The sequence below is a fragment of the Haplochromis burtoni genome, unplaced genomic scaffold, assembly GCF_018398535.1.
Source record: "Haplochromis burtoni strain Fernald_Lab_line unplaced genomic scaffold, NCSU_Asbu1 Contig_8, whole genome shotgun sequence".
Taxonomy (NCBI): Eukaryota; Metazoa; Chordata; class Actinopteri; order Cichliformes; family Cichlidae; genus Haplochromis; species Haplochromis burtoni.
Window position 1 is genome coordinate 3,897,287 of NW_024582369.1, and position 25,023 is coordinate 3,922,309.

Sequence of the window (25,023 nt, forward strand, 5' to 3'; positions counted from 1 at the left end):
TAACCAGTTCAAAAAGTTTTATTCATTTGAAGCAGTACAGCTGCAGCAGTTGTAGAGATTTTACTTTTACAATGATTCAGAGAGCTCACCTCATGCTTCCTCTGAAGTAAAGGGCTATATTCAAATCTTTGTGGTAGTAATAAAATATACATTTTTACATTTATAGCATCAAATATATAACAGCATGCCATGTGTACTGCTGGTAATGTCCTGCAGTACATAATCAAGACAAGTTTATTCTTTAGTGGTACTGTTAGACAGTGCTCAAGTCTGAGGACCCTAATGCAGATCATTTGTAGGAGCTGAGTGAAAATGAAGTGTAATGGCCTGGTTCTAGAAATTTAGTAATTTCCACCTTTTGTCTTGCTATAGTGAGAAATGATATGAATTATGAGTTGCATTATTTATAACTGCGTGACACAAATATTTGATGATTCATACTGAATTCAAAAAAAGCCACTGGGGAGTTTGGGCAAAGGGCCAAAGCGATTGAGCTCATGAAGCAAAGTCACATCATTCCTTCTACACTATGTTAAGGCCAAGGAATGTCATAATTAGCAGCATCTGTCAAATCCTTGGAAACAAATCTGATTATTTTAACAATAACATCAGTAAATTCATTCAATCCAGTTTGGATTTACTTGGCCAAAAAAGTGGCTTACAGGCAGTGACAGGATGTAGAATAGGTGCAACTGTGACAGGGTTAAAATGTGAATGAATGAAAGGGCATAACTTAATAATGAAGCACGTTTTTGTAAATTTGAATATAAAGACAATGACGACAAATCATTTTATCTGTACAGCAATTTGAAGAAAAATCTGAAGTTTATACCCTACATTTTCAGTTTTCAGATGACAGTATGTTCATTTTTGTCATTATTAAACCTAAAGTCATAATACTCCAGCACCTGTTCCACCCCAGTAATAACCTAGTTTAAACACTGTAGAAACAGTAAAGTATATTACATGACATACCTTTTTTGCATTAGTCTTAATACAACTTCATGCACTGATATTATTCCTGTAGCACACTTTATTTCTCACATTTCTGCAGAAATAGTACCTTGTGAGAACCATAAGGTTCCAGTTAGAGACAAAAATTCATAAACGAAGCTAGATTGGGGCCTGAGCTAAAGTCCCATCGCTGATCACAATCTGTCTACAGAAAAATAGTTCAAAAACGTTCAAGTATCACAGCCGCTGACTGACAGCTGATCTTAGTTTTTACATCTTTGTCAGTTTCTCATTCGCGCTCTCAATCACGCACATCACAAGACTATACACACTCAATGCCTCAATGCCCTGCTGTGATTTCAGGACATTCATTTAAGAATCAGGGAAACCTGTGGCTATACACAGAATATACATGATGACCAAGTGTAATCATGTTCAGATACAGAAAAACAAGCTTTGCCCCACAGAGTGCAGGATGAGGGAAGAGTAATCTCTCTCAGTGATGCCCTTGCAAGATGTTTGGAGACACCATCTTTGGGAACAGTGCTCTTCTGTCACAGGAGAGGAAGAAAGGAAGAATCTAGTGCTGAGAGTTGTCCTACTGATTCAGTCCAACAGCTCTGTACTTCACCTCTCTGTTTGACCTCTCCTTCATGTCTGTGGGTGTGGAATCGTCATGTTGCATCAGGGCATCAGGCAACATCTGCAAATCAAAGGAACAAAGAATTTAAAGCACAGGACATATAATATATTTTCTTTATTCACTTCCTTGTAAATAAAATATGGTCTTTCAACTTGCAATGCTTGAGCTACTATATTGAAAGTGCAATACTAGGTCTTCATAATCTGAATGAGCTTCTTGGTATGAAACAAAAATGAATAAAACAAAAACAAACAGAAAAACAGAGCAGCCTGTAGCAGCGATGAAGCCATGTGAGAAACATGTGGAGGACTGCACCAATAAGCTGTACTCAGGTCTGCTCAATCAATTCTGTGCCAATAGCTTATTGGTGTCCTGGTTTCTCTTAAGCCTAATGGGAAAATTAATTGGTCAGTGATGCTCGAGACAGTTCTTCTTCTTGTTAACTTTTTTTTTTAAATTTAAAAAAAAGGTGAATATCTTCAGAAGCTTATTGGTGCTCTCCACAAATGTCCCAGTTTCTCAATTGGCCCCATGGGAAAATTACACCTCTACTTCAACATAACTGCTTAGATACTTTGAAAGTCCACAGTGATGTCTCTGTACATGCTTTCATTTACAAGAATTGATTGAAGAGTTATTCTGTAAGACTAGAGTTACACATAAAGAAGAAATATTTGAGAAGATGCATCCTGCCCTGGGTGTCCTTTCCCGATCTGTAAGACACCCTCATCTTTCAAAGTCCAGCAAAAATTAAATAACTCGATTTTTTGGTAAAATGTGATGCCTCAATCTGAGATACTCCTGATGACATCATTTTGACATTGCTGAGGTTTCTTTCATAGAGCTTGCAAAGAGCCCACCAGAGCCTCAGAAGACTGTCACAAAATTTATAGAGGACATTATTCATCAAGTCAGGTTTGTAAAAACAAGATGCGCACACACACCAAGAAGTGACCAGAATGAATGACAGTCTCTGTAATTTTATCAAAAGGAAACTAAGGGAGGAAGAAGAAGGGGGTGGGAAGTAATGGGATATAAATGTAGGAACTAGTGGCTAATCAGAGAGTGGATGCCTTCTCACCTGCTCCCTGCTGGGCTGATATATCGTCTACTCTGCTTAGAGGTTTCAGTAGACCATTCTCTGAGAAGGCTAGGACAGGAACTCTGTTGTCCTCCTGCTGTTGCTGTTGCTCCTCCTCTCCTTCAGGAGGAGACAACCTGGAATGTGAAGGCAGTACAAGCACCTCTTCAAACTCCCCATTCTCCCTAAAAACCAAAAAAAAATAACAGTGTCATACCTGATGACATCACAAGCAGTATGGCTGTTGTATATCATGGCTGTTGACTGTACCTCTGGTCAGGATGGCTCAGTGCTGTGGTGTTGGGGTTTGGGGTGGTATCTGGTTGGCTTAAGTTGCCGTTACTATTGTGTCTTGGCGTCTCAGTTGCTGCTGACGCAGCAGGAGAGGTCGGGTTCACTGATGGTGAAAGAAAATCAATCTGGTGTCAGGAACCACAACTGCAGAGGATATGTTTTGACGACAATCTGAAAGATATATTACTGCAAAAGTAATTATAAAAACGGTATATTAAATTACCTGCATTGTCTCCATTTCTGACCTTCTGGTGATGAAATGAAAAAAAGGAATTAATACTCAAAGATTGTTCAGTTGGATAGTTGTTACACTTTTGTTTACTCCATTTTCCCTCTGGTCTTTACCTTTTCAGTTGTCTCTGAACGCCGTGTTCTCTTCATGATCTCCTCAAGACGCTGGAGGGTTAGAAAAAAGGAAAAATGCTTTAATGTACACTGTACCTTGCAATTTATGCGTGTTTATAATGTGAGGTCACGTTACCTTCTTTCTCTCCAGTCGTTCAGCCTCCTCTTTCTGGAAGTGCCTCTCTCTCTCCTGCCTCAGTCGCTCCGCCTCCTCTCTCTGTCGAGCCTCTTCCTCCTCTTTCTAATGTACACAAAAGCATTTCATCTTATTAATAGGTCCATAGTGCTCCAACGTGTTCTCGCCCTCGAGTGTGTAGCAGGCATATCACAGATATACACAGGATGTACTCTCGCATTAAAGCCTGGATGCACCTGGAGCTGCAATGATGGGCTCTCAGATATAAGAGGTCTGTTTTAAAGAGCTTCAAAGTGTGATTTAGGAGGCTGGAATTGGGGCGAATACATAAGCAGTACATTTTTCTTTTGCCTGGAAAGTACAGTTTATGTTCCCTTTGAGAGTTTAGGGCGGCAGAATATATTTGGTTAGGTTTAAAAACAGACTTTTCCCTTTTGACAACATTAACCCCGCACATTGAAAAATTGTGATTCCTGCCAATCAGTGCCCTTACATTGCCAAGAAGCCTTTTACAAGCATCCATATGAAGTTTGGGAGTGAGACATGTCTCGTAATTTGCCATAACCTGGCGCATCACTGTAGTTATGCTAAAGAGAACATCTGTGTGTGTCTCTGCATCACCATCAGGTCTGTATTTGACACCCCGGGAATGAGAACAGGCTGAAAGTTCCAGCAGCAGACCTGCTGATTTTTGTAGTTAGCTCAAAATGCCATTTGTGGCAACCACATAAAACCAAACAAGTCAACATAAACATCCGTAATCTCAGACCTGTTTCTGTAGTCTCTCTGCCTCTTCTCGCTCTTTCCGAAGTCTTTCTTCCTCTGCCTTTCTCTCCTCTTCCTCCTCCTTCTTCCTCCTCTCCTCGGCCTGGCGTTGAGCCTCCTCTTCTCTCCTTGCTCTCTCCTCTGCCTTTCGGCGAGCCAACTCCTCCTTCGCTAATCTGGTGAGACACAACCAAGTCAAAAATGATGCAGCCTTTCAGCACTACACACTCCCTCTCATGCACATGCTCACACACAGCCCAGCCTGCACACCTTGCCTGCTCCTCTTGTCGCCTGCGCTCTTCTTCCTCCCTCTCTCTCTGCTCGCGGGCCAGCCGTCGTTTCTCAGCCAGGATACGACTCGCCTCCTCCGGGTCTGTGGTGCCTGCTGAAGGCTTGTGAGCTGGTGGACTGCTTACACTCTCTAGAAGGCATCATAAAAGTTATGCTGTCCAGTGTAATAAACTGTAGCTGTGAAACAGGTGAGAGATTCATAACTCACCTCTGGTTGCCGTTTGCTCATTTGAGCTCTTGTTCTGACCCAGTGGCTGAGGTCGAGGCTGAGGAGGGCTGAGGACCTGCTCATCATCCTCCTCTCCTCTGGGTGTTGAAGGGTGGGAACTCTCAGGTGTGATCCTGACAGGACGAAGATTTCCAGGATCTTCTGCCCCTGGAGACTTTAGTAACTTGGGGGTTGGAGGTCGCCCCACTGGTTTCTGTGGAGGTCTGTGAGCAAAGGAAGTATATATATATTTTTAAAAATAGTCATCATTCGAGCATATCAGCAAAATAACTGCCACGTTACATTTCAAATAAAACTGTAAAACTCAATTTCAGCTCCAAATATTCCCCATTTATCAAATGTAACTGACCTGCCAGGAGAGGGTGCTGTCACTTTACCGCTCTTTTTGATTGGGGAAGAGGAGCGCTTGCTTGGGGGCAATGAGAGAACAGGAGCAAGTGGAAGTGTCAGGTTGCTCCATGACTTCCTGACACTGTCACGGTCTTTTTGCCGCTGTTGGTTCAGGAGATACGGTAAAAACAAAAGACAACATGCACGAGTCAAAACAGGCAGTTTTTTTAAAACACCACCAAGTAAGGACCCAGGGAAGCAAACAACACATTATCATCAAAACTGCTCTTCCAGAAAAATGTCCTTTAATGCAACACAAAGGTAACTGGATGGTTTAGAAGGTGCCCTATAGATAGTAGCCACACAATATGATGACGAGTAACAGGGTTAGGCTTAGATTACCTCTGGCACCAAACTCAGAAACAAAAAAGAAAAAACAAAACACACTTAGCAGGTCACAAAATGAAAAACAGTCTTTTTAATTTGGAGAAAAAAAAAAAAAAATCACACTGCATCCATTATCTGTACATTCTCACTGACCTTGTATGAATGACACACCAGCGGTATTCTGGAGTGGGTGAGAGTTATCAGTTCACATGCACAGTGATATGTTAGTGTGTGGGATGCACGGCATACAAGGGGCCTTCTTTCTGAGATCTTAACGGCATAATAAGCTGTCACGAAGCAGATGAACAGTGGATGCAAGTGTGTGTGATGACAGATACTCTAATCTATTGTTTATATTGTTTGATCAGAAACATAATCAATTTGAAAATGACAAAGTTGAAGAAGTAGAAGAATTAAATGTTACTCGGTGCTTGAAAAAAAACGATTAAAAAAAAAAAAAGATTTACGTCAACACGTTCTGTAATATCAGTAGCAGGAAATAATGATGAGTTGCTTTTTGTTCACAAATATTATTTCCCAGATATTTTGTCATGAGCTGATGAAATCTACCTGTGTTGTTCCGGTTGTCCTCCTGCGCGAGGTGTTTAAAGACGAGGAAGCTGCGTCCCTGCTGAGGTTCCTCTCCTGGCTGCGACAGTGAGGCAGTGGCTGTGCCTGCAGGGCCTTGAAGGACATTGAGCCCATGGGGTGGCAGGAAACTGAGCGAGGACACACAGGCATGGCTAGGGTGATGTATAAGGTGGGAGTATACAGTGTTTTTGAAGGTATTGATTGGGGTAGTGTGAGAATTGGTAGGACACCAATAAGTGTTGGATAAAATGGATCACAGAGGAAAAAGGATCAGGAAACAAAGACAGGAATGAGAAGGAATCAAGATGAATAATAAATAAATAAATAAATAAATAAATAAATAAATAAATAAATAAATAAATAAATAAATAAATAAATAAATAAAAAAGGAAAGCCATGGGTTGAAGAAGCCAGCGCAGGATTGAGAGGAATGAGGAAGATATTTATGGTAGGAACAGAGAAGAAAGAAAGAAAGAAAGTATTAGTGCTACTAAAAAGTGCAAACAGCTGCGAATGTACTGCAACCATCACCTGGCACTGTCTGACAAAGACTGTCTATGTGATACAAAATAAGGATTTGGTTGGTTGATTAGGGTTAGTAAAAAAAACGTAACACAATACGCTTAAAGATATTTAGATCAGGAATGGTTTGCCAAACCATTACTTGCTATAAAGAGTCCCAGTGTTGGAAGCATTTCTACTTTGTCACCCAGTTAGAACAAACTATAGCTATCCACACAATAGACCCAAAACCATACAAAGCAAGCAAGCACACAGAAACAAAAACATCTAAAATACATGTAAGAAATGCTCTTCACCAGCTGAAGATGATGCTGAATTTATCAAAGAGGGCAGAATAGAAAAGAGTGAGTGAATTCAAGTAGTTCACCTACAAGTTATTTCTTTCCCTTAATGTAAACAATGATGGAACACACACAAATGATCTAAAACTCCCTGCTGCTGTGACAAGGCATGGCATCAGTAGAGGAAGATTTCCTGAACAGATCACTTTATTTGTTTTGGGGGACGTATGTGCATGTGTGTCTGTGTGCGTGAGCTTTGGGTGCCTGACACACGCTGTTAAAGGAAGTTTCAGACAGTGTAATGCTTTAAGTCCAGGCAAATCAGATTAGCATCCGAAACTGCTTGGGTCAAGAGACCAAGCATAAGAGTGTATATATACTCTTTTTAATAAAACCTCTGCCTTAGATCAAGAGAATCTTGATCTAAAGAGCCAAAGGGCTTTAAATGTTTTGTTTTATAAAATCAGTGTTGCGTGTTACCTGATTGGTCTCCTGACAGACTCACTGCACTGCGGCTGCGGGCCAGGTAGGAGTGTGTTGGCTGCTGCAGGCGGTTCACCATGTTGCTCTCCCATGGCGTCAGTGGAAGGCGGCGCAGTCCTGAACACACGCATGTGACATGTGAGCTTTGATAAGAGCTACAAATACAAACTACCCACTTATTTGCCTAAGCAAACAATCAAAGCAGATTATAAATTATACATATTTACTGCATTTCCCCCCTTTCCCAACACTATCAAGCATTGCAGGTTAGAAATAAAGTGAATTTGTAAGCATGCACAGACTGCCGTGCCACACCTACACCTTCATGCATCTGTTTAATTATGAGAGGCAGCAAACACCGTGGTATGAAGAGCAAACAAAAGGGCAAAGACAAACAGTGCAAGATAAAAGGACACATGGCATTTTTAAGAAAATGATCTTCAAGAAATTTCAATTTATCTGGGAAATCATTCAAGCAAAAAGCTTTCAGTTTACCTCAGGTAGTTCGGAGAAAAAGGCTATTTTAATTAATTAATCTCCACGGCAACCTGATAAGTAAGCCAATTAAAGGAGATCCGGCCCAGTATGAGACAAAACGTGCAGTGCTTTGCAGGTGTCAGCATGCAGGTCAAAGATACATCTGGGCTGAAAACTGTAGTAATAAATGGGTTTTTACATTTCTATTACTTTATATATAAAAACATTCATGTTTGAGAGTTTTTTAGAATTCACTGAGTGATGCTTCACAGTGCCTCAGTGTGCGGTGTCTTCTGATAATATAATAATGGGAACAAGAGCATAATTATAATTTTATGACTAATGTGGGTGCCAATTTTACAGCCAGGATAAAAACAGCATACAGTGTTCCCACAAAAACAAAAAGATTATCCTACTGAGGATTAGAGAAAGGGGTCACGTTAGAGGGGGGTAGAAAAAAATCTTGATCCCTCAGATGAAATGCACAAATGCCAACACGTGTGTGCTGGACTGTGGGCATTTGTTTCAATAATCATAATGTATATTTATACATAAAAGGATATTAGATCAGCTTGTCATGTCATGGTAGGCTCTCCAAATCAAAGTTTCTCTTGTCAGAATATTACATTTAAAATTTTACACTGACAAATTTCTACAAAAGTAACAGATTATTTTACAGTTTCCAGCCCAAGATCTTTTTTGTTGCTTGCAACATAGTCGGAACAGTATAAGAGACCAAAAAAATTCCCACAAGAAACCTGTGTTTTTCTGTTGGCTGGTCTTTCCCTGATGCAGGTGGGGTTTGGACTGAGCTTTGTTTATGACAGGGGAGGAGACTGTTCTCATCTGTAAGCCTGTCAGCAGCATACAAACATCAAATGATGCATGACCCGATGGTTAGACTTCAACAATGACTTCAGTAAAAGCTCAAACTCGGAAATTTGCTTATTTGCTTTGTTGCTGATTACTTCATGCAAGGATTCATTTAGGTCTAACATCTGAAAAACAGACCAAGTCAGCAGTTTGTTAGCTTAGCTTAGCATAAGGCAAATTTTTTATTTAGTGTTTTTCAGTTTTATTGTTCTTTTTGTCTTCATTTTAATCAAATAACTTCCTATTTTACTTTGTTCATATTTCACACCGTCTTGGGCCTGTTTAATGGTTTCTGTTTTGAAGTGTAGCTTTATTGTAAATTTGGGAAAAATTCACCTAAAAAGTATGTGTGTCCAATTAAAGGTACAGTTATTGACGTTTTTAGGTTATTTCATGAGAAAGAAATGATAAAGTACTCATAAATATACATTATATAATAAATATACAAATATACATTCATTATTATTCATTATCTTCCAAAAAATTGATGCATTCTCATAAACTTAGAATTAATCCATTTAAAATATACCCCACCATATTTGAATACAGTGACCGAGAAGGACACCTCCCTTCTGACTAATCACGCTTTACCTATCTGGCTGGAGACCGACCACATATGTAGTATGGCAAAGGCAGAAGAGAAGTTGCAGACATTCATGCCATGGAAGGACATTGGAGGAATATGAAAACAGAATTCTTCTGACATCTAGCAGTGAAAACTTTTCTGCATTGTAATAATATTTCATCTTCTCCTGTTAAGAGTGTTATCTGATTTAAGTTTGGATTCTGGTGTTTCTCTTCCATTCTTTAACTAAGCTATGTTAACTCTCTGCTGGATTTAGCGTCATATTAACTAAATGGGAATGACACGCTACACAATACATAGTTATAACATAAAAAGTGTGTTTCAGTCACATAAACATCCCAAATCTAATTAAGTAATCACAATAAAACAATGAGTGCTTTACAGCCTGTCACAAGAGACTACTTCATAACAATGGCAAATTATACAAGATGGAGTCAAAAGCTGACCATTGCCAGTGGATGTAATGAACTGTATTTGTGTGTGTATATTTATTACCTCGATCTGGTGAGTGCAGGAGTGTGGCAGAGGAGCAAGAGAGGCGCTTGGTAATGACAGGGTCTGTATGCTTGGATAAATTCATTGTGGACACTGAGCGCCTATCAGCATCTAGAATACAAAAGAAAACAAAAAACATGACAAATTCATATCAGTTTTATATTGAATTGGTGAAATTTAAGGAGAGAAAAAGGGGAAGAAAGAGAGCTGAAGTCAGTCATCTCTCTGGGTTTCTCTATTTTGGTTAATTCAGGTTAGGTATGAAAAACTACCAACTTGTTGCTAAGACAGGAAAGATATTTAAAAACAGATTAGTGCTAAATGGGTCTTATGTCCTCTAAAATAAAACTAAAATGGCTTGAGTAAATGATCCTGTGCCTGGGGATATAACTTTACGTCACACGTGAACTGCTACATGCGAGTGAAATAGCAAAACTACATGTCGTGCCATTCACACTGGCCTACATGAAAACTAAAGAGAATGAGCTAACACAGTGCTGAACAGTTACAGTGCTAAAGCCAGCGTTCTAACGCCAGCCAGCTAACCCACACAGTGCTTTTATATTCACATTGGGATGTCATTCCGTATCTGTAGTAGAGACTGAAAGCACTCTGCATGTGCTCCAGTCCAGCAAGGTCGAGTGGATAGAGGAAAGCTGACTCGACAAAACCTGGGCCAGGAGGGGAAAGGACAATGGCAGAGAAAACAAAGAGTGTAGAGCAGGTAGAGAGCGAGCCGAGAGTGGGAGGGAGAGAGAGAGAGTAAGTCAGGGAGAGAGAGAGAGTTTGAATTTGAGAGCAAGGGGGGGAGAGAAAGAGAGAGAGGCAGAGAAGGGTGTGAATACGCAGTAACAACAGAGGGCAGCGGATCTGAAAAGTTCAAATATAAACATGGCAGAACAATACTGACACGCAGAGGCAGGCAGACATATTTATACAAGAGAGGCACTGACAGAGACACGCATCAGGTGTATGAGCACCAATGCAGAGGGGGAAAAAATGGCTGTACAACTGACTATGTCTATGGTGTGTTGTGCTGTGTGTTAACAGGTATTGTGTTATATATGTGATATATGTAAGAGTACCAGCTGTTGTGCAGGGAGTGTTTGTCTGCAGAGTTCCTCCCCAAGACCAACGGTTGGCCTTCTGTCTGGTTTTCTGGCTCTTCTCCATAGTCCTGCGAATCACTGCCTCATGACGAGCCTACAGTCAAAACAACGAGAACATCAATGGCAAAAAAACAAACAGCCATCCGACATACCAAGTGCTAAGCAAATTCTCTCTCTTCATTTCTTCTGAATGAATGGAGTGCTTTGACTGCACCCAAAGTAGCAATACATGGCAGATAGAATGAAAGAAATGCCAACCTATGTGCTGGTGCTAAAGCTAAAGCTGAGGAACCATAGACACTTTCTAGGCTGTAGAAATTGGAGTCCACTGAAAGTTGAGGTACGGTGGGCATCTGGTGGCCCAGTAGCAGTAGTAGTAGTTTCCCTGTTCTCCTACAGTCCCTGTTTCTAAATTTATAACGTTCCTATAAAATGAAGACTTCGATCCAAACCTAATTTCCTACTAAGATGTAACTCTTTACTCGTTGAAAGCCTACTGAGAGTAACCATTGAAGCCGTTTGAACTGAGTGCTTTCTGTCATATTTCAGGCCTGCTTATAAAATAAAATGACTGAGTGCATCAAAAGTTAGCTACCCTTTGACATCTCAGCTATATACTGAGATGTCAAACCTCATACAGGTGAGGTTGTCAAATATCATCTTTATGGAGTAAAAAGTTAAAAACCTACTGTATCAATAGAAAAAAAAACTATCCAGATTTATTATTACTATTTATGCAAAGTCATCAACATGTGCTGCTACAGTGTCATGTTACAGATGAGTAACATGACACTGTAAATCAACAACTTAATTAGAACGTCAAATCGCTGTAAAGTTAATTACTGCTGGACAGGAAATCTATGACTACTTGACAGATCTGCAATTTTTCTTTACATTTTTTTATACGAGAAAAGGAGTGGTTAAACACACAAATACAGTATCCATGTCCCCCCATCCTCCCTGGATGGGTGTTTCAGAAAAAACTTGGAAGCAGGTGGCAGGTAAGAGGTTAGCCTTTGTGTGTTCACGAGTGTAACACTCAGGATGCACAGTTGTGAACGAGGGGAGCGTCAGTACCCTGTCTTCCTCTATTTTTTGCCGACGTTTCTCCTCCACGGCAGCCCGTCTCTTGTCCTCCTTTACCCGCTGCTCCTCCAGCTTTTTCTTTCTCTCCTCAACGTGTTTCTCATAGTGCTGCCTGGCTCGTTCCTCACGGGCCTGCCACTGGGCCTCCTTGGCAGCTGGCACATGTAAACATGATAAACAATTTGTTTGAAAAAAGAAAACAAAAACAGGCAACTTGCACACAACACTAAAAGGCTTATAGCAGTAATGTGATGTGTCAGCTGTGGATCATATGAGAAAGCTTTAGCTCTCAACACAACGCAAATGCCTCAGCCCCTTACTTGGGACCAGAGGTGCGACCAGTGTACAACAGTGTGAAAAAAACTCACACTTAAAACATGAATAAATAGGCAATGACTTCCTAAAAGCCATCTGTTGTATTATATTGGTTATACTGACACACACACACACACCCTCTAATATCCAAAACACCAGCCTTTCTGAAAGCTGTCCCATGGACTGTCCCATTATGTAACACGGAATCCATGGCAACAGGCCGCCTGGCTTGAACCTAGCCTTTATGTAACAGCCAGAGAAACTGGCACTTCACCACAGCTACCAACCAAGTTCAGTCACAATATGTTGTGGGAAAGACAAAAAAAAACACCCAAAAAAAGATAACTTTTATTCTTTTCTCTGTCAAACTCACAAGAACGCTCACCATTCTGTTTTTCACGCTCCTCCCGGCGCTCACGGGCCAACCTAAGTCTCTCGTCAATCTTGTTGAAGAGCAGCGAGTCTGCAGCACAAACAACAGCGAAGAATGTTAAAGGCCTGACAGATAAAACAGTCAATGCTGAGACACGGTACAAACTAATCTCATTAAAATATATGGTAAATGGTAAATGGCCTGCATTTGTATAGCGCTTTTACTCAGTCCTTAAGGACCCCAAAGTGCTTCACACTACATTCAGTCATTCACCCATTCACACACACATTCACACACTGTAATGTATGTGGGACTCACCTGTTTTGGTGCCAGCATTGTTACTGGGGCTGTTGCTGTTGGTGGTGCGACTAGGTGTAGGAGTGGGTGTAGGGGTCAGGCTGGGAGTGTAGGTCTGCCCAGAGCCTGCAGAGCTGGGACGGGTGGTTGAAGACACGGTGCCATCCTCTGACTTAAAGTGAGAGTACGATGCTGCAAAGAAGGACAAACAAGTGTCACATAATAAAACAACAAAAGAAGAGAAAGTGGGAGAAAAGAGATACAGAAAAATACAAGATAATAATTGCACATTAGGAAGCACCATCAGAAAGACTTTCCACAGCTCCTCACCCAGAGCTGTAATAAATGTTTTCCCACTAAATAAAACCCATTCAACAACACTTCAACTGAACATTGTGTTTAGAACAAACTGCTGCTTAAAATAAAAATGAACATAGTCAACCAAATGCTTAAGAAATAGCAGTTTACCATCAAAAAATTTCAAATGCATCAAAAATCTCTGCAGGTGGTCTCCCTGGTATTTTCAGGCTTTGCTGAGTTGCTTAACAGAAAAACAAAATGCAATAAAACAATATGCACTTCACTGTCTTCCTGCTATTCATAGATGTGGCCATGAAGTTGCAGTGTTTCCACCAAGCTCACAGCTAGGCTATTGATTAATTGCACCATAGGGTGACTCAGCGCTTTCAGGTTAGCTTCCTGGACACAGAGCGTTATACTGGCTCTGATGCAGATGAACCAGACGCATAAATTTACACGGGTAGGATTAGAAAAATTGTATACTATTAATAAATACTGTAGGTGTACTAAGCAAGCATTCAACACAGTCCTTTCCTGTGTGTGGTGATAAGAGAGAGACTCCTCAGTCTCCACAGAGACCAACCTGTCCCACAAACCCAAAGACCAAAATAAATCATCCCCCCTGACTAATCTGATAAACTGAAAAAGATGGACTCCACTTTAATTATCACAGCCATCATGCCCTATTCTACACAAGTCTCTCTATCACCTATTTCTTTTCTTTACAGAAAGAGGACAGGATGGAGTACAAGTTTCATATCTAGAGTTACAGATGGAAATCTGTGTCTCAATGAATTTTATAGTTACATAACATTAAGAGTAAACACTGAATCATTTCTCAACATCCTGGCTTTTCTGATTGACTTCATGCTACCATTTCCTTCCAGGCTTGTTTACAGTACTGTGAAAGTGTCTCATTTCTTTATATTTAGTTTCCAAGCAGCCAAACTTGTCAATTTTAAAGTGGTCTTGAAGTGGTCTTCTCCAGACTTTCTGAAGGTCTTTTAAAGTTGTTTTTTTTTTTGCTTTTTTGTTTTGGGTTTTTCCACTCATGTTCACTCCAATTCTATTACCTGGTCATTTTAGAGGTTTGTGTGTCTGCCTGTTAAGGCACTTAACACTGACCTATGAATCGTTCAGTTTTAAAATCAATTTAAAGTTGTATCTTTGGGGACTTTGTTATTACCAGCTGGTAACAAAAACACTGTCTGTTCCTCTTTATTTTAATCTATAAAAAATAAAAGCTCATAACAGTCTGACAGGCACAATTGAATATTTTTGCACTAATAAGGTGATTCAAAAACTGCTATTAGTCAAAAAACTTCGCAGCTTTTTGTGCAGTGAGGACAAAAGAAGTGGCAGGCCTTAAAACAACAACAATAACAACAATGAAAAAACCTACACTAGATTAACAACAGCTGAAAATTACAAGAAAGCTTGCACAAACCTAATACTGTATTTCCATTTATGTTTGCATGTGTTCTCTTGACTCACTGCAACAATTCCCCATTTTCCTAGCAAAATGTAAGGGCATGAGGTGTGGCTTAAGAGTTCATAAAGATTTGATCAAGGACTGAGAAAAAATTGGAACCTTCTTCCTCCTAAAAGGTAAAAGAGAACATCAGTCTGAACACAAGTTCCACTAACTACTACTTTCAAATGCCCTTTTTCATTTGCAAGCTGATCAGTTTTAGTATATTAGAAACAGCTTCCTCCTTTCACTTTATTCTCACTGTACTTGGTAATTTATGATATTTTGTTTTGCAGAAAGTCTTATGAATCTAAACTGTCACTAACATCTCCATCCAAACACCTCGAGAGGTTTTTAGGGTGAATCACAAAGACCAAGGATGTGAGGGCATAGCTGCAGACGGATTGTATGTCACAGTCTATGGAACATCTACAGAGGTGTGTACACAAGCATTCATAGGTCTGCCCTGCCTCGGGTAGACTGGCATTGGAAGTGGTTTAATATAGGCTATTGTTATGAGAGGAAAGGCTGGACTGGGCCACGTAAAAACAAGTCTGGTCTGTTTATTCTCTTCCCCTGAAATCCTTTTCCTCAAACAAAAGATTCAGTTTATTGAATGATGAGGATAATACACTGAAGTCAGATACTTAACGAGACATACGTGAATGGGCTTTTGGGTAAACAAAAAAGATGGCTTAAATGAGATGAAGTCAAGTCTGAATGAAAGGCCAGGAGCTCCTGCAAATGCATTAAAAGGCAAAGTAATGAGCCTTTTCATTTATACAAGTTGCCTTCAAGTTTCATGTTGTGATGGAGTGGGCGTTTTAATGATCCGAGTGGACTACCGCACAATGAGCCAGTAGGCGACTGTCAAAGACCACAACCAGTTTCTTTAATTTGACAGCTTAAATTTATGCACTTCACTTTAATCAGCTGGGATGACTTAAAACTACATAAGAAATAACACTTCCTATAAAAGTCAAGACAAGAGAGAGACACTTTCATCCCATGTGAAATTAAATAACATTAGCAACCCGTCCAGGGTGTACCGCACCTCTCGCACCCAAACTGTAAGTAGAACAGTCATCTAAGTATGAATCTAAGTATGAAAAGATTAATAATTGGTCGGTTTAATCAATGAACCACACTCACAGAAATATTCAGAATACAAAGAAGAAGAGAAAAGAGGATTGCCTCTTAAACTATTAAAAAATTACTGGAATAAAGGAACTGAAATTTTGACATTAACAATGTGGCCCATTTTACACAACTTGATTTACCTCATAAATATTTACTGTAGCTCCGAGCTAGATGTCCTTCAGAGCATTTGCAGATAAAAATAAATGGAGAACGAATGCATTCCTTCAATTCCTATACTTTGAAAAAGGTGCATGCATGTTGTACAATATAGTTACGAAAAGCAGTTAAAGCCTTTTACTTATAACAATCAGTGGAATTTGATAACCAGCCAAAATTTATCTCCACATCTCTGGTTCATACATTTTCTCATTGTTTCCTTTGTTCAAAACATTTTTCCAGATGACGCAGTGTCATGATAACATCGCAAATCTGCACTGTCTGTGTTTTTTCAGCTGAAAATATTACAGAAAAAATACTAATATGTTGGACTTGTGCAGCTTATATCCTCTTACTGCGTCTCACAGACTCACCCATCTGTTGTAGAGGTCATAAAGCGACAAACCTCAAATAACAGCGAGCATATTTGCTTGTGAGCAATAGACAGCAGCTTAACAGCCTTCGCAAACACACCAAAGTCAGTTTCATGTGTGACATAATTCCACTTCCCAGTAATAAATGTCTGGCTACACTCATGTCCACCACCTTTTGCTACACTTTTATATAAGATTCTTTCATATTTTCAACCAACTGTCAACCAGGAACATAAGAATCTACACATACTAAACCTGAAGTCCTACAAAAGTCTAGATTCAAAAGATTAGGACAGATGTACAAAATATTTTGGTTTCACTCCAGCTGACGTGATTTTAAGCAATGTCTTTATGAGCATAAGTTCTTAGTGTTTAAATTCATATTAGGCTAACACATATCCTTTTGAATATTTGGTAAATGACCTGTATTTGTATAGCGCTTTAATTAAATGGTAAATGGTAAATGGCCTGTATTTATATAGCGCTTTACTAGTCCCTAAGGACCCCAAAGCGCTTTACATATCCAGTCATCCACCCATTCACACACACATTCACACACTGGTGATGGCAAGCTACGTTGTAGCCACAGCCACCCTGGGGCGCACTGACAGAGGCGAGGCTGCCGGACACTGGCGCCACCGGGCCCTCTGACCACCACCAGTAGGCAACGGGTGAAGTGTCTTGCCCAAGGACACAACGACCGAGACTGTCCAAGCTGGGGCTCGAACCGGCAACCTTCCGATTACAAGGCGAACTCCTAACTCTTGAGCCACGATCGCCCTATAATTAGTCCCTAAGGACCCCAGCCCATTTGAAGCCCATTTAGAAAAAAAAAGAACATGGATCATCTGAACTGACAGCAAACACCTCGTATTAAAACTGACACTATGGCAATGGTTTGATCTCAAATGAAATATTCGAGGACAAAGCCAAATCCAAAGCATACTGATGCTGGTGCTTTTGTAGTCCTGTTCATTCCCAATGAAGTACCTTGTACTAGATGAGTGTAGATTTGGCAGCGAAAGTTTAGGACACAGGTGACCCAATAGCTCAGAGGCTATGGTGCTAACCAAAAGGGCTAAAAAAACCCCCAAACTTGCAGCTAAGTCCCATATTTCAACTCCTTGCAAACAGGACCATTGCTGCAAGTCAGTCTTGTCACTTCCTTTCTTTTGTACGCTGTTTCAATAGTTTAAATAAAGGCAAAACAAAATTCTGGGTTTAAGGCTTTACCTGGATTGTGGTTCATAATTCCAAGATTGCACCTGCTGAGCTCTTGGCAAGCATCCCACTCTGACTAGTCGAATCGGAGGACCAGAAACCACATTCCTACTTCTTGAAAGCATCTTTCACTGAAAAGAGTGACCCAATGAAATCCATGTTGCAGTGAGGTGGAGGGGGGGCAAAGAGGGCAGTCAAAAGAAATCCATCCAAAACTCAACTGTTTCCAGAGTAAGAAAAAATGGGAAGTGAAAACGAGAGGGTGAGAGAAAGAGTGAGAGGTCAGCTGTGGTCGGTGTCACTGCTGCTGAGAGTCAGTGTGTGAGACAGGTTGTGGCAGCTCTCCAAACCCCATCCTTTTGTCCATGTGTATGCATGTATATTTGTGTAACAAGAGTATGTGTGTAACAGAGAGTGAGACGTGAGAGTGTCAGCGTTTAATCTGCCCGCCCCTCCCTCCGTTCTGTTGCTTGCATGTATGTGTGTATGTGCATGCACGCTCCCCACCCCCAATCTATCTGCATTCATTGCCAGTCAGATTAAATGGTCAGAGTTAGCGATTAATGCTCCGCTGTCCAGGCCAGCGGATAGCACGCTGTATGGCTCCTTTCCTTCCCTTCAGCCTGAGAGGATTAGCTGCTGCTAATGCTAAGCTAAACTGTAAGCCCCAACCACCAGAAGAAGAAGAAAAAAAAAGGGGGGTGGGGCAGGGATGGGAGTGTTCCTTTATAGCTCTAGGAGAGGCACTCAGGCCTGGGTAACAGGTGCAAGAACGCTGGCTTCTGCTTTTTAGTACAAAAAGCTGCACTCACTGCACGCTGCAGGGCCAAGCTGCAAATCAGATCATGAGAGGAAAACTCTGTCATTTAAAACTGGAAAAGTTTGAATGTTCCCATCTTCAAAAGTTTTTTAAAAAATTTTGTTAGTACAAATTTTTGCTCGACAAATTTTCACTGACAATAGAGCAGGGGTGTCAAACTCAAATACACAATGGGCCAAAATTCAAAACTGGAACAAAGTCGCAGGCTAACGTTAATATTTATTGAAATATATTTATTCCTCCAGATATAAGAATGAATCTTTTCTTATGGACTCAAACACGTTTTGCTGAAAAACTGAATATGGAACAAGCAAAGCTTAATACTAAACAATATATATATTAGCTGTATAATACCAGTAGGCCAGCTCTAATAGTAATTTGGTATGGCTTCGCGGGCCAAATGTAATTAGTCTGCGGGCCAAATTTGGCCCGCGGGCCAGAGTTTGACACCTATGCACTAGAGTATGCATACAAACCAATGCCCTCAAATAAAGTCATCTTGTTTACTATTAACAATCAATGGCAAATGAAAATCCACACACTTCTTATAGCTCCATCAACCATTTGACTTGTACATGAGTAATGAAGTCCATACCATTACTGAGAAATTACAGGCTAAGGTCAAAGTAGAAAGAACTATTTGAGACAAAACAAATCAGTTTAGTCTAACAGTCGTGTGTTGAATCAGTCCAATCAACAGCACCCACCATGTCTTCATAATAAAGATAACTGTGAAAAAAAAGCAGCTCCTTCACAATTTCAGACTTCACAGTAAACCCAGCAGTTTTCTCTCCTTCCACCTGTTTCAATCATATCTTACATGTATGTTTGCTCCATGATGCAACTACACATCCCTCAGCATGAGATGGTTGGATTCAAACAGGAAATGCAATTATCTAGAAATGAAACTAGCCACTTTGTCTTGTTCCTTATATATAATGTGGCATATGCATGATTTGTAGAGTCAGTCTGTAATACTACACTACTTGAAGAAAACCATCTAGCTTTGTTCTTTCTACTAAAAAACACTGGTCACAGCATCATCTCAACATTAGATAAGGCATGAAATTAAATCTAACACTATATCTTTCTGAATTGTGTGAAAAGGGAAAGCTAACGTGTGGCACATTTATGCCTGCTCCAACTGTAATAGCATCCCGACTGCTCTGCTTACTAATGCATTTAGATCACATGTACAGTGAGCCGCACCTCCATTCTCATCTGCAGTCCTTGAGTCAATCTTGCCCTGTCAGCTGATTTTCACTCACACAAACAGTAAAACTGTGCTTCCTCATCACACCTGTCAGGCGCCTGTCTCTGGATGGCTGCGCTTCACAGTTTTAGAGGAGTTTTCCTTTGTAAAAGCAAACTGTGCACAAATCAAACAATTACTACATATTGCTAGGGGTATCAACTCCTACCTCTTTATTCAACATCATTAGCCTTGCATGTAGACACATTTGTCTTTAATGGACCACATTTTCAGATCTTTCTTTAAACTGCTGCGACTCTCTGGAGTCTGGTTAAACATCTCTGTGCCCCAAGAGCTTCTCTGCCCCAGATAATGCTCTCTCTCTCTCTCTCTCACATACACACACACACACTCTCTAACATTTTTGTCAGCGCAAACATCACAGTATTTAAGGGAGAAAATGTAGTTTACACTGCTCTCATTTTCTTTTCTCATTTTCATCCATACCTTTTGTCTTTCTCTTGCAAGCATCTCTTCGTCTCTGTACCTCCTCCTCCTCAGTGATGGTGAAAAGTGCTGGGATAGCTGAACGGTTACCTCGCTTCCTCAGCCTCCACTTCCCTTGCAAACACCCACCTCCACCTCCTCTTTCCCCACGTCCTTTACTATCTGGCATTGCCTACCCTGTTGCTAACCCTTGAGCCCCAGCCTAACTCACCCAACCCCGTCCCATCCCACCCTGTGATGCTGGGTGAGGATGGGAGGTGGGGGAAGAGGTCTGTCCTGAATGCCAGAGGATGATGATGGACGAGGTCACCCCTAAAAGCCACCTTCTCTAAGACGTAGGTAGCTAATAGCTAGTGCTAACAGCAATTTTCTTCAGGTTGCTGCTCTGACTTTAAGACAGCAGGAAGAAGCGACAGAGAGAAGAAGAAACATGAGTAAGGAGATAGGGGAAAAAAGGTGGTGGAGATGGAGGAAAGTAAATGTGGTGGATGAAGGAGAGCGTGGAAGAGACAAACAGAGCAGCTCATTGAGCCAAGTCCATACTCCCTGCAATGGCATAGAGAGAGTCTCTCTATGAGTGAGAGAGTCTCTTGTAGGATGAGCTCTTGCAGTCTGGCTTAGAAAAGAAGACTTAATCCACAAGACTGGCTTGGTCGAGAGCTGTAAGGATTGTGCTTCTTTTGACTCCCGAGATGCCGCCTCTGCTGTCACTACTTTTACTGCATTCCTTTTTCTCCTGCTTCAGCTCTCCCTTGCTAGGTCTATTGTGTGAATGCAAACTTGTCAGAAGAATCATATCACCCAGGCAGTGACTGCACAGAGCACACACACACACACAAACACAGAGTAACTGAGGAGAGCGGGGTTTGTTAAAATATTCAGTGCGAATCCAGTGGTGGAAGTTGAGCCGGTGCTGGCAAAGGGTTTCCCTGACAACAGCAGCACATGGACCAGTGACGCATGGGAAGTGAGAGAGCAGAGGACGGACACGCTTTAATGTGCTGTACACAGTCACACACACAACTAGGGATGCACACACCAAATCAAATATTGCAGTACAGGAGCTGCTTCTGTGGAAGGGGTGTGTACAGAGAGCACATGGTATATAGCCCCACCCCACCATCCACTTAAAGAGCCATCAGCCATTTAGGATGCCACGGCGATGTACGATGAGCGAGAACATTCATATGTTGCTGCAGCTTCACAAGAATGCAGAAGGAACAACACGCAGCACATCAATATTTAACCAAGGAGCATTATTGTAGTTGCACTGCATCTACAATAATGTTGCAGTGCAACTTTATTGTTGCTTGGCTCTGTAGCCAAATTCAGAACCTTTAAAAGGTGACACAATATGGCAGATGCAATGAAAGGGAGGGTGAAATAAAAGGGGGAGTATTTCAAACTTTGAAGGCCTGGATAGTAACAGTACAAACACCAGGCTCAACTTGTATTACTGTTAATGCATCCTTGAGCTAAACTAATATGGAGATTAGAGAAACAAGTGCGATAGCTTGCATGCTGTGAAAAGCAACATAGCCACTAAAGTTACAACTCCACTGTTTCTTTTACTTTATATGTACATAAGCAAAAGCATTAAGTATTTCCTAAAATAATTCCAAACCACTACCTTTTCCACTATTCCTTTACTATATAAAGGAATTCAGGACAAGTCCTGCTGTCTCATCTCCTCAGAGAGCTCACACTTCACAAACGCACACATTCATGAAAGAGCAATCTGATCTTTGTCCCTGCAGGAGGGGCAATGCTGTAATTCTACACTCAGACTTTAACCTGATAGGATGGGTAACACACCCTTCTCACACCTACTGAATGTGTGTGTTAGACACAGACATTTGAAGAGAATGGACATTTGAATACAGTAAAATGAAACCAAGCAAGTGAAAAAAAAAGATTTCGTTTATTGTTAAGTTTAATTGCTAACCCTGGGTCTGACATGTTGGGGGTCCTGAATGACATAATGTTTGACATAGTGTACAATTAAAGTATAACAGCCGAGTTGTATGCAAATTTAACCCAGAAGTATTGAGTTAAATTTCTAGAAAATCCCATAATGTGTGATGGATGGCCAAACTGACAGCGAATCTGGGAAAACACCGCAATCACCCACAGAAGTAACTTTTTGTGCAGGCAGAATGCAGGGCAACTCATGAACAAAGCAGCAAAAAGGATGATTTGGGAAGCAGGTAGTAATGACAGGAGATAAACCACATCTTAGGAACTTACTTTCTGATTGGATCAAAGCTGCAGTACCTCTTTATAAATACAGAGTTAACAACATGTATTAATTAATCTGTGCAGTGTTACAATGCATGGATTAGAGGTAATTGGCAGTAATTTTTTTGTGAGCTGCAAAATAAATTTAAAATATGAATTCTTTCTTTTAGTGTCTCATCCTCTGTATCTGTATGTATGACTCTTGGTGGCTTTAGTTGCTGTCTAACTGCAGGTCAAGCTAGGTCAAAGCAGGGGACATTTGTGGAACAGCTGAGCTTAATGCTATGTAATCCTAAAGCAAGTAATCTCAACTCATTCAAATCAATAGAAGGTCATGCCCACCGTGCACCCATTCTGCCTACGATATAGTTGTCAGGGCTGCTTGTGTCGCAGTACGTGAACATAATCACTCTTACTGTAATTCATGCAGCAATAATTCTTTGCATACTTAACTGGGTTCCAGGTCTTTATAAAAGCACTGGAATACTGTTTATGTAACTTTCTGTGTGCTATAAGGGACTCTCACACCTATCCAAACCCTTCATCTAAACGAATCTGCTTTTTATACATTTTCAAGGAAAACTGAGTGAAGGTGCCGACCTTTGCCTGGATGCACTGTGGATTAACATGAACAGATACTTTTAACTTCTGAAGGCAGCTTTATATAAGGGACACACATTTAAATGAACACTAAATCACTGGGATTTTTGCTTTCCACAATAACTAATTAATAATACACCACACATCTTTAAGCTTTTCATGTATTTTGAAATTTTCTTTTTTTGAGACCTGGAAAGTAAATGTACCCATGTCTAAAGCACTTTGTCAGCATTTGTTTTTTCAGCGCACTATTGCCTTTAAATAAAATAGATGCAATAGTCAACAGAATAAAGTTAAAACATTTTTCATAGTGCATAATTAATTTTTTTTCATTTCCAAAAAATTCTTAATTTACTGGACAGAAAAAAGTATCGATCTTTTCATGCTAGTATCGATCTGATACCAACACTTAGGGTTGGTCCAGATACTATCGATATTTGGGTCGATCCGCCCACCTCTAGTTATTACAGCTCTGCCATTAGGAGTGAATGGGAATCACCTGCTATATCGTTACTATTTGAGGAGTGGCTAAAAGTGAAGCAAAGGGGTGTAAGATACGGGAGATCTCTGCCCTTTGGCAGCCAAAAAACCCAACATACTTTACATACTTTTACAAGATCACTGATAGGTGACATTTCCGGAACTGACAGGCGTACAGTTTGTATGTGTTGTATTATTTCTCCAAAGACATTATACACACATTGACCTACAAGCTAAAAATGCACTTACAAGGCGACTTGGCCATTTTAAATTGTAAAAATGACTAACGAGAGTATAAATGATCATGTTTGGGGTATTAATAAGCCAACTCAAAGTTCAAAAGAATATATAAATCCACCTGTGAGAGCCAGAGAACAAAGCTGTAGCCTAAAGACATATTCTATCTATGCCATCCCGAAAACAACCTGCGGCTCATTTTCATTAATTCACCTGTCACGTCAGCTGAAGGTGGATTTCGACGAAGTGACAAATTGTAAGCAACAGGTGTCTGCCGAAGCTCAAAATGTCTACCAGCTACAACACAGACACATAAAAAAGGGGTAAAACAAAAATAAATAAATAAATATTACAGCAGCTTACGTAACAAGTCGTGTTTGGTAAACGTAAAGTAACCGGTTGGGTGAGTTGGTTGATAGTTAATCCCACTCCCGTGACCGACCGGCTCCGAGTCTCTCTTTAGCTCAGAGTCAGTGTTCAAAAACAGACCCACTCAAGCACCCTTCAGTACTTCACACAACTGTTATTCCCCCTTAAGAAGAAGAAGAAAAAAGTTTTGTCAAAGTAAAGTTTCCTGTTGGTGACAACTCACCTTGGGACTCCGGAGGAGATGTGTCGCTGCCATCCTGGTCCGCCATTTCTCCTGACGTCAGCTGAGAGGGATCAGCGGCAGGAACCCGAGGGAATGATCCTGAGACACACCGGGACCGGGGCCCCTCCCACGGGCAGGTGGAGGGGACAACGAAGACCAGTATCAGATCAGCAAAACAAACTAGAAACTAGTAAAAGTTACATGAATGTGTAATGAGTAAACTTTAAACTTAATTTAATTCGGACTGCATGAACCTCACATAGATCCTGGGCAACATATAAATAAACCTTTAATTGAAAAAAGGTTTTTTTGTAGTAGTAAATCCACCTGAACTTACCCTGAGTTTAAAAGGAGAGGTTTAGAAGGCAGAAAGAGGCGCAAGCGAAACAGGGTGCTTAAGATGAAGTGTTATACTGACATCTGGTGGCGGTAAGGCAAAGTGTTGCTCGATAAATGTTGAAGATAAAGCACACGCTGTTATTCCAGACCTGTCATAGCTGGTCAACGTAGAATTTATGTTTTCAGTCAAACTTACACCATAATACTTTTCACATGTCTAATCAGTCATCTGACTAATCAGAAGACACCATGTTAAGAGTTTGTATTGAGAAAAAAATAATGAAATCTGAGGCTTTTTGGTCCGCTTTTCTACGTTGTAGAACATAAAGAAATGAAAGATATGACAAAAATGACTTTAATAGCTGAAGATTCTGGCTTCCTGCATTTTGAATGTGGGTTTATTTACCTTATTT

The 25,023-nt window shown here is 40.5% G+C and overlaps 1 protein-coding gene across 10 annotated transcripts; it reads right to left on the minus strand.

Annotated features, from left to right (window-relative positions):
• map7b (microtubule-associated protein 7b) lies at nucleotides 1–24,458 on the minus strand. Of its 10 annotated transcripts, none has more exons than XM_042226784.1 (20): nucleotides 24,272–24,458; nucleotides 12,965–13,135; nucleotides 12,659–12,736; nucleotides 11,950–12,113; nucleotides 10,849–10,966; nucleotides 10,333–10,434; nucleotides 9,764–9,874; nucleotides 8,568–8,663; nucleotides 7,330–7,449; nucleotides 6,026–6,198; nucleotides 5,088–5,230; nucleotides 4,718–4,941; nucleotides 4,489–4,639; nucleotides 4,223–4,394; nucleotides 3,454–3,558; nucleotides 3,318–3,368; nucleotides 3,196–3,220; nucleotides 2,949–3,075; nucleotides 2,679–2,863; nucleotides 1–1,657 (listed from the first exon to the last, which is right to left on the minus strand). In XM_042226784.1, the coding sequence occupies exons 1-20, from the start codon at nucleotides 24,315–24,317 to the stop codon at nucleotides 1,647–1,649; spliced, it is 2,373 nt and encodes a 790-aa protein (XP_042082718.1). In that variant the 5' UTR covers nucleotides 24,318–24,458; the 3' UTR covers nucleotides 1–1,646. The 10 variants fall into 10 exon arrangements, with proteins under 10 accessions (XP_042082718.1, XP_005914388.1, XP_042082701.1 ...); XM_005914326.3 differs by lacking the exon at nucleotides 24,272–24,458 and adding an exon at nucleotides 20,125–23,260 and having other exon boundaries at nucleotides 3,196–3,217; XM_042226767.1 differs by lacking the exon at nucleotides 24,272–24,458 and adding an exon at nucleotides 20,125–23,255 and having other exon boundaries at nucleotides 6,026–6,174.
• Nucleotides 24,459–25,023: the final 565 nt, after the last annotated feature.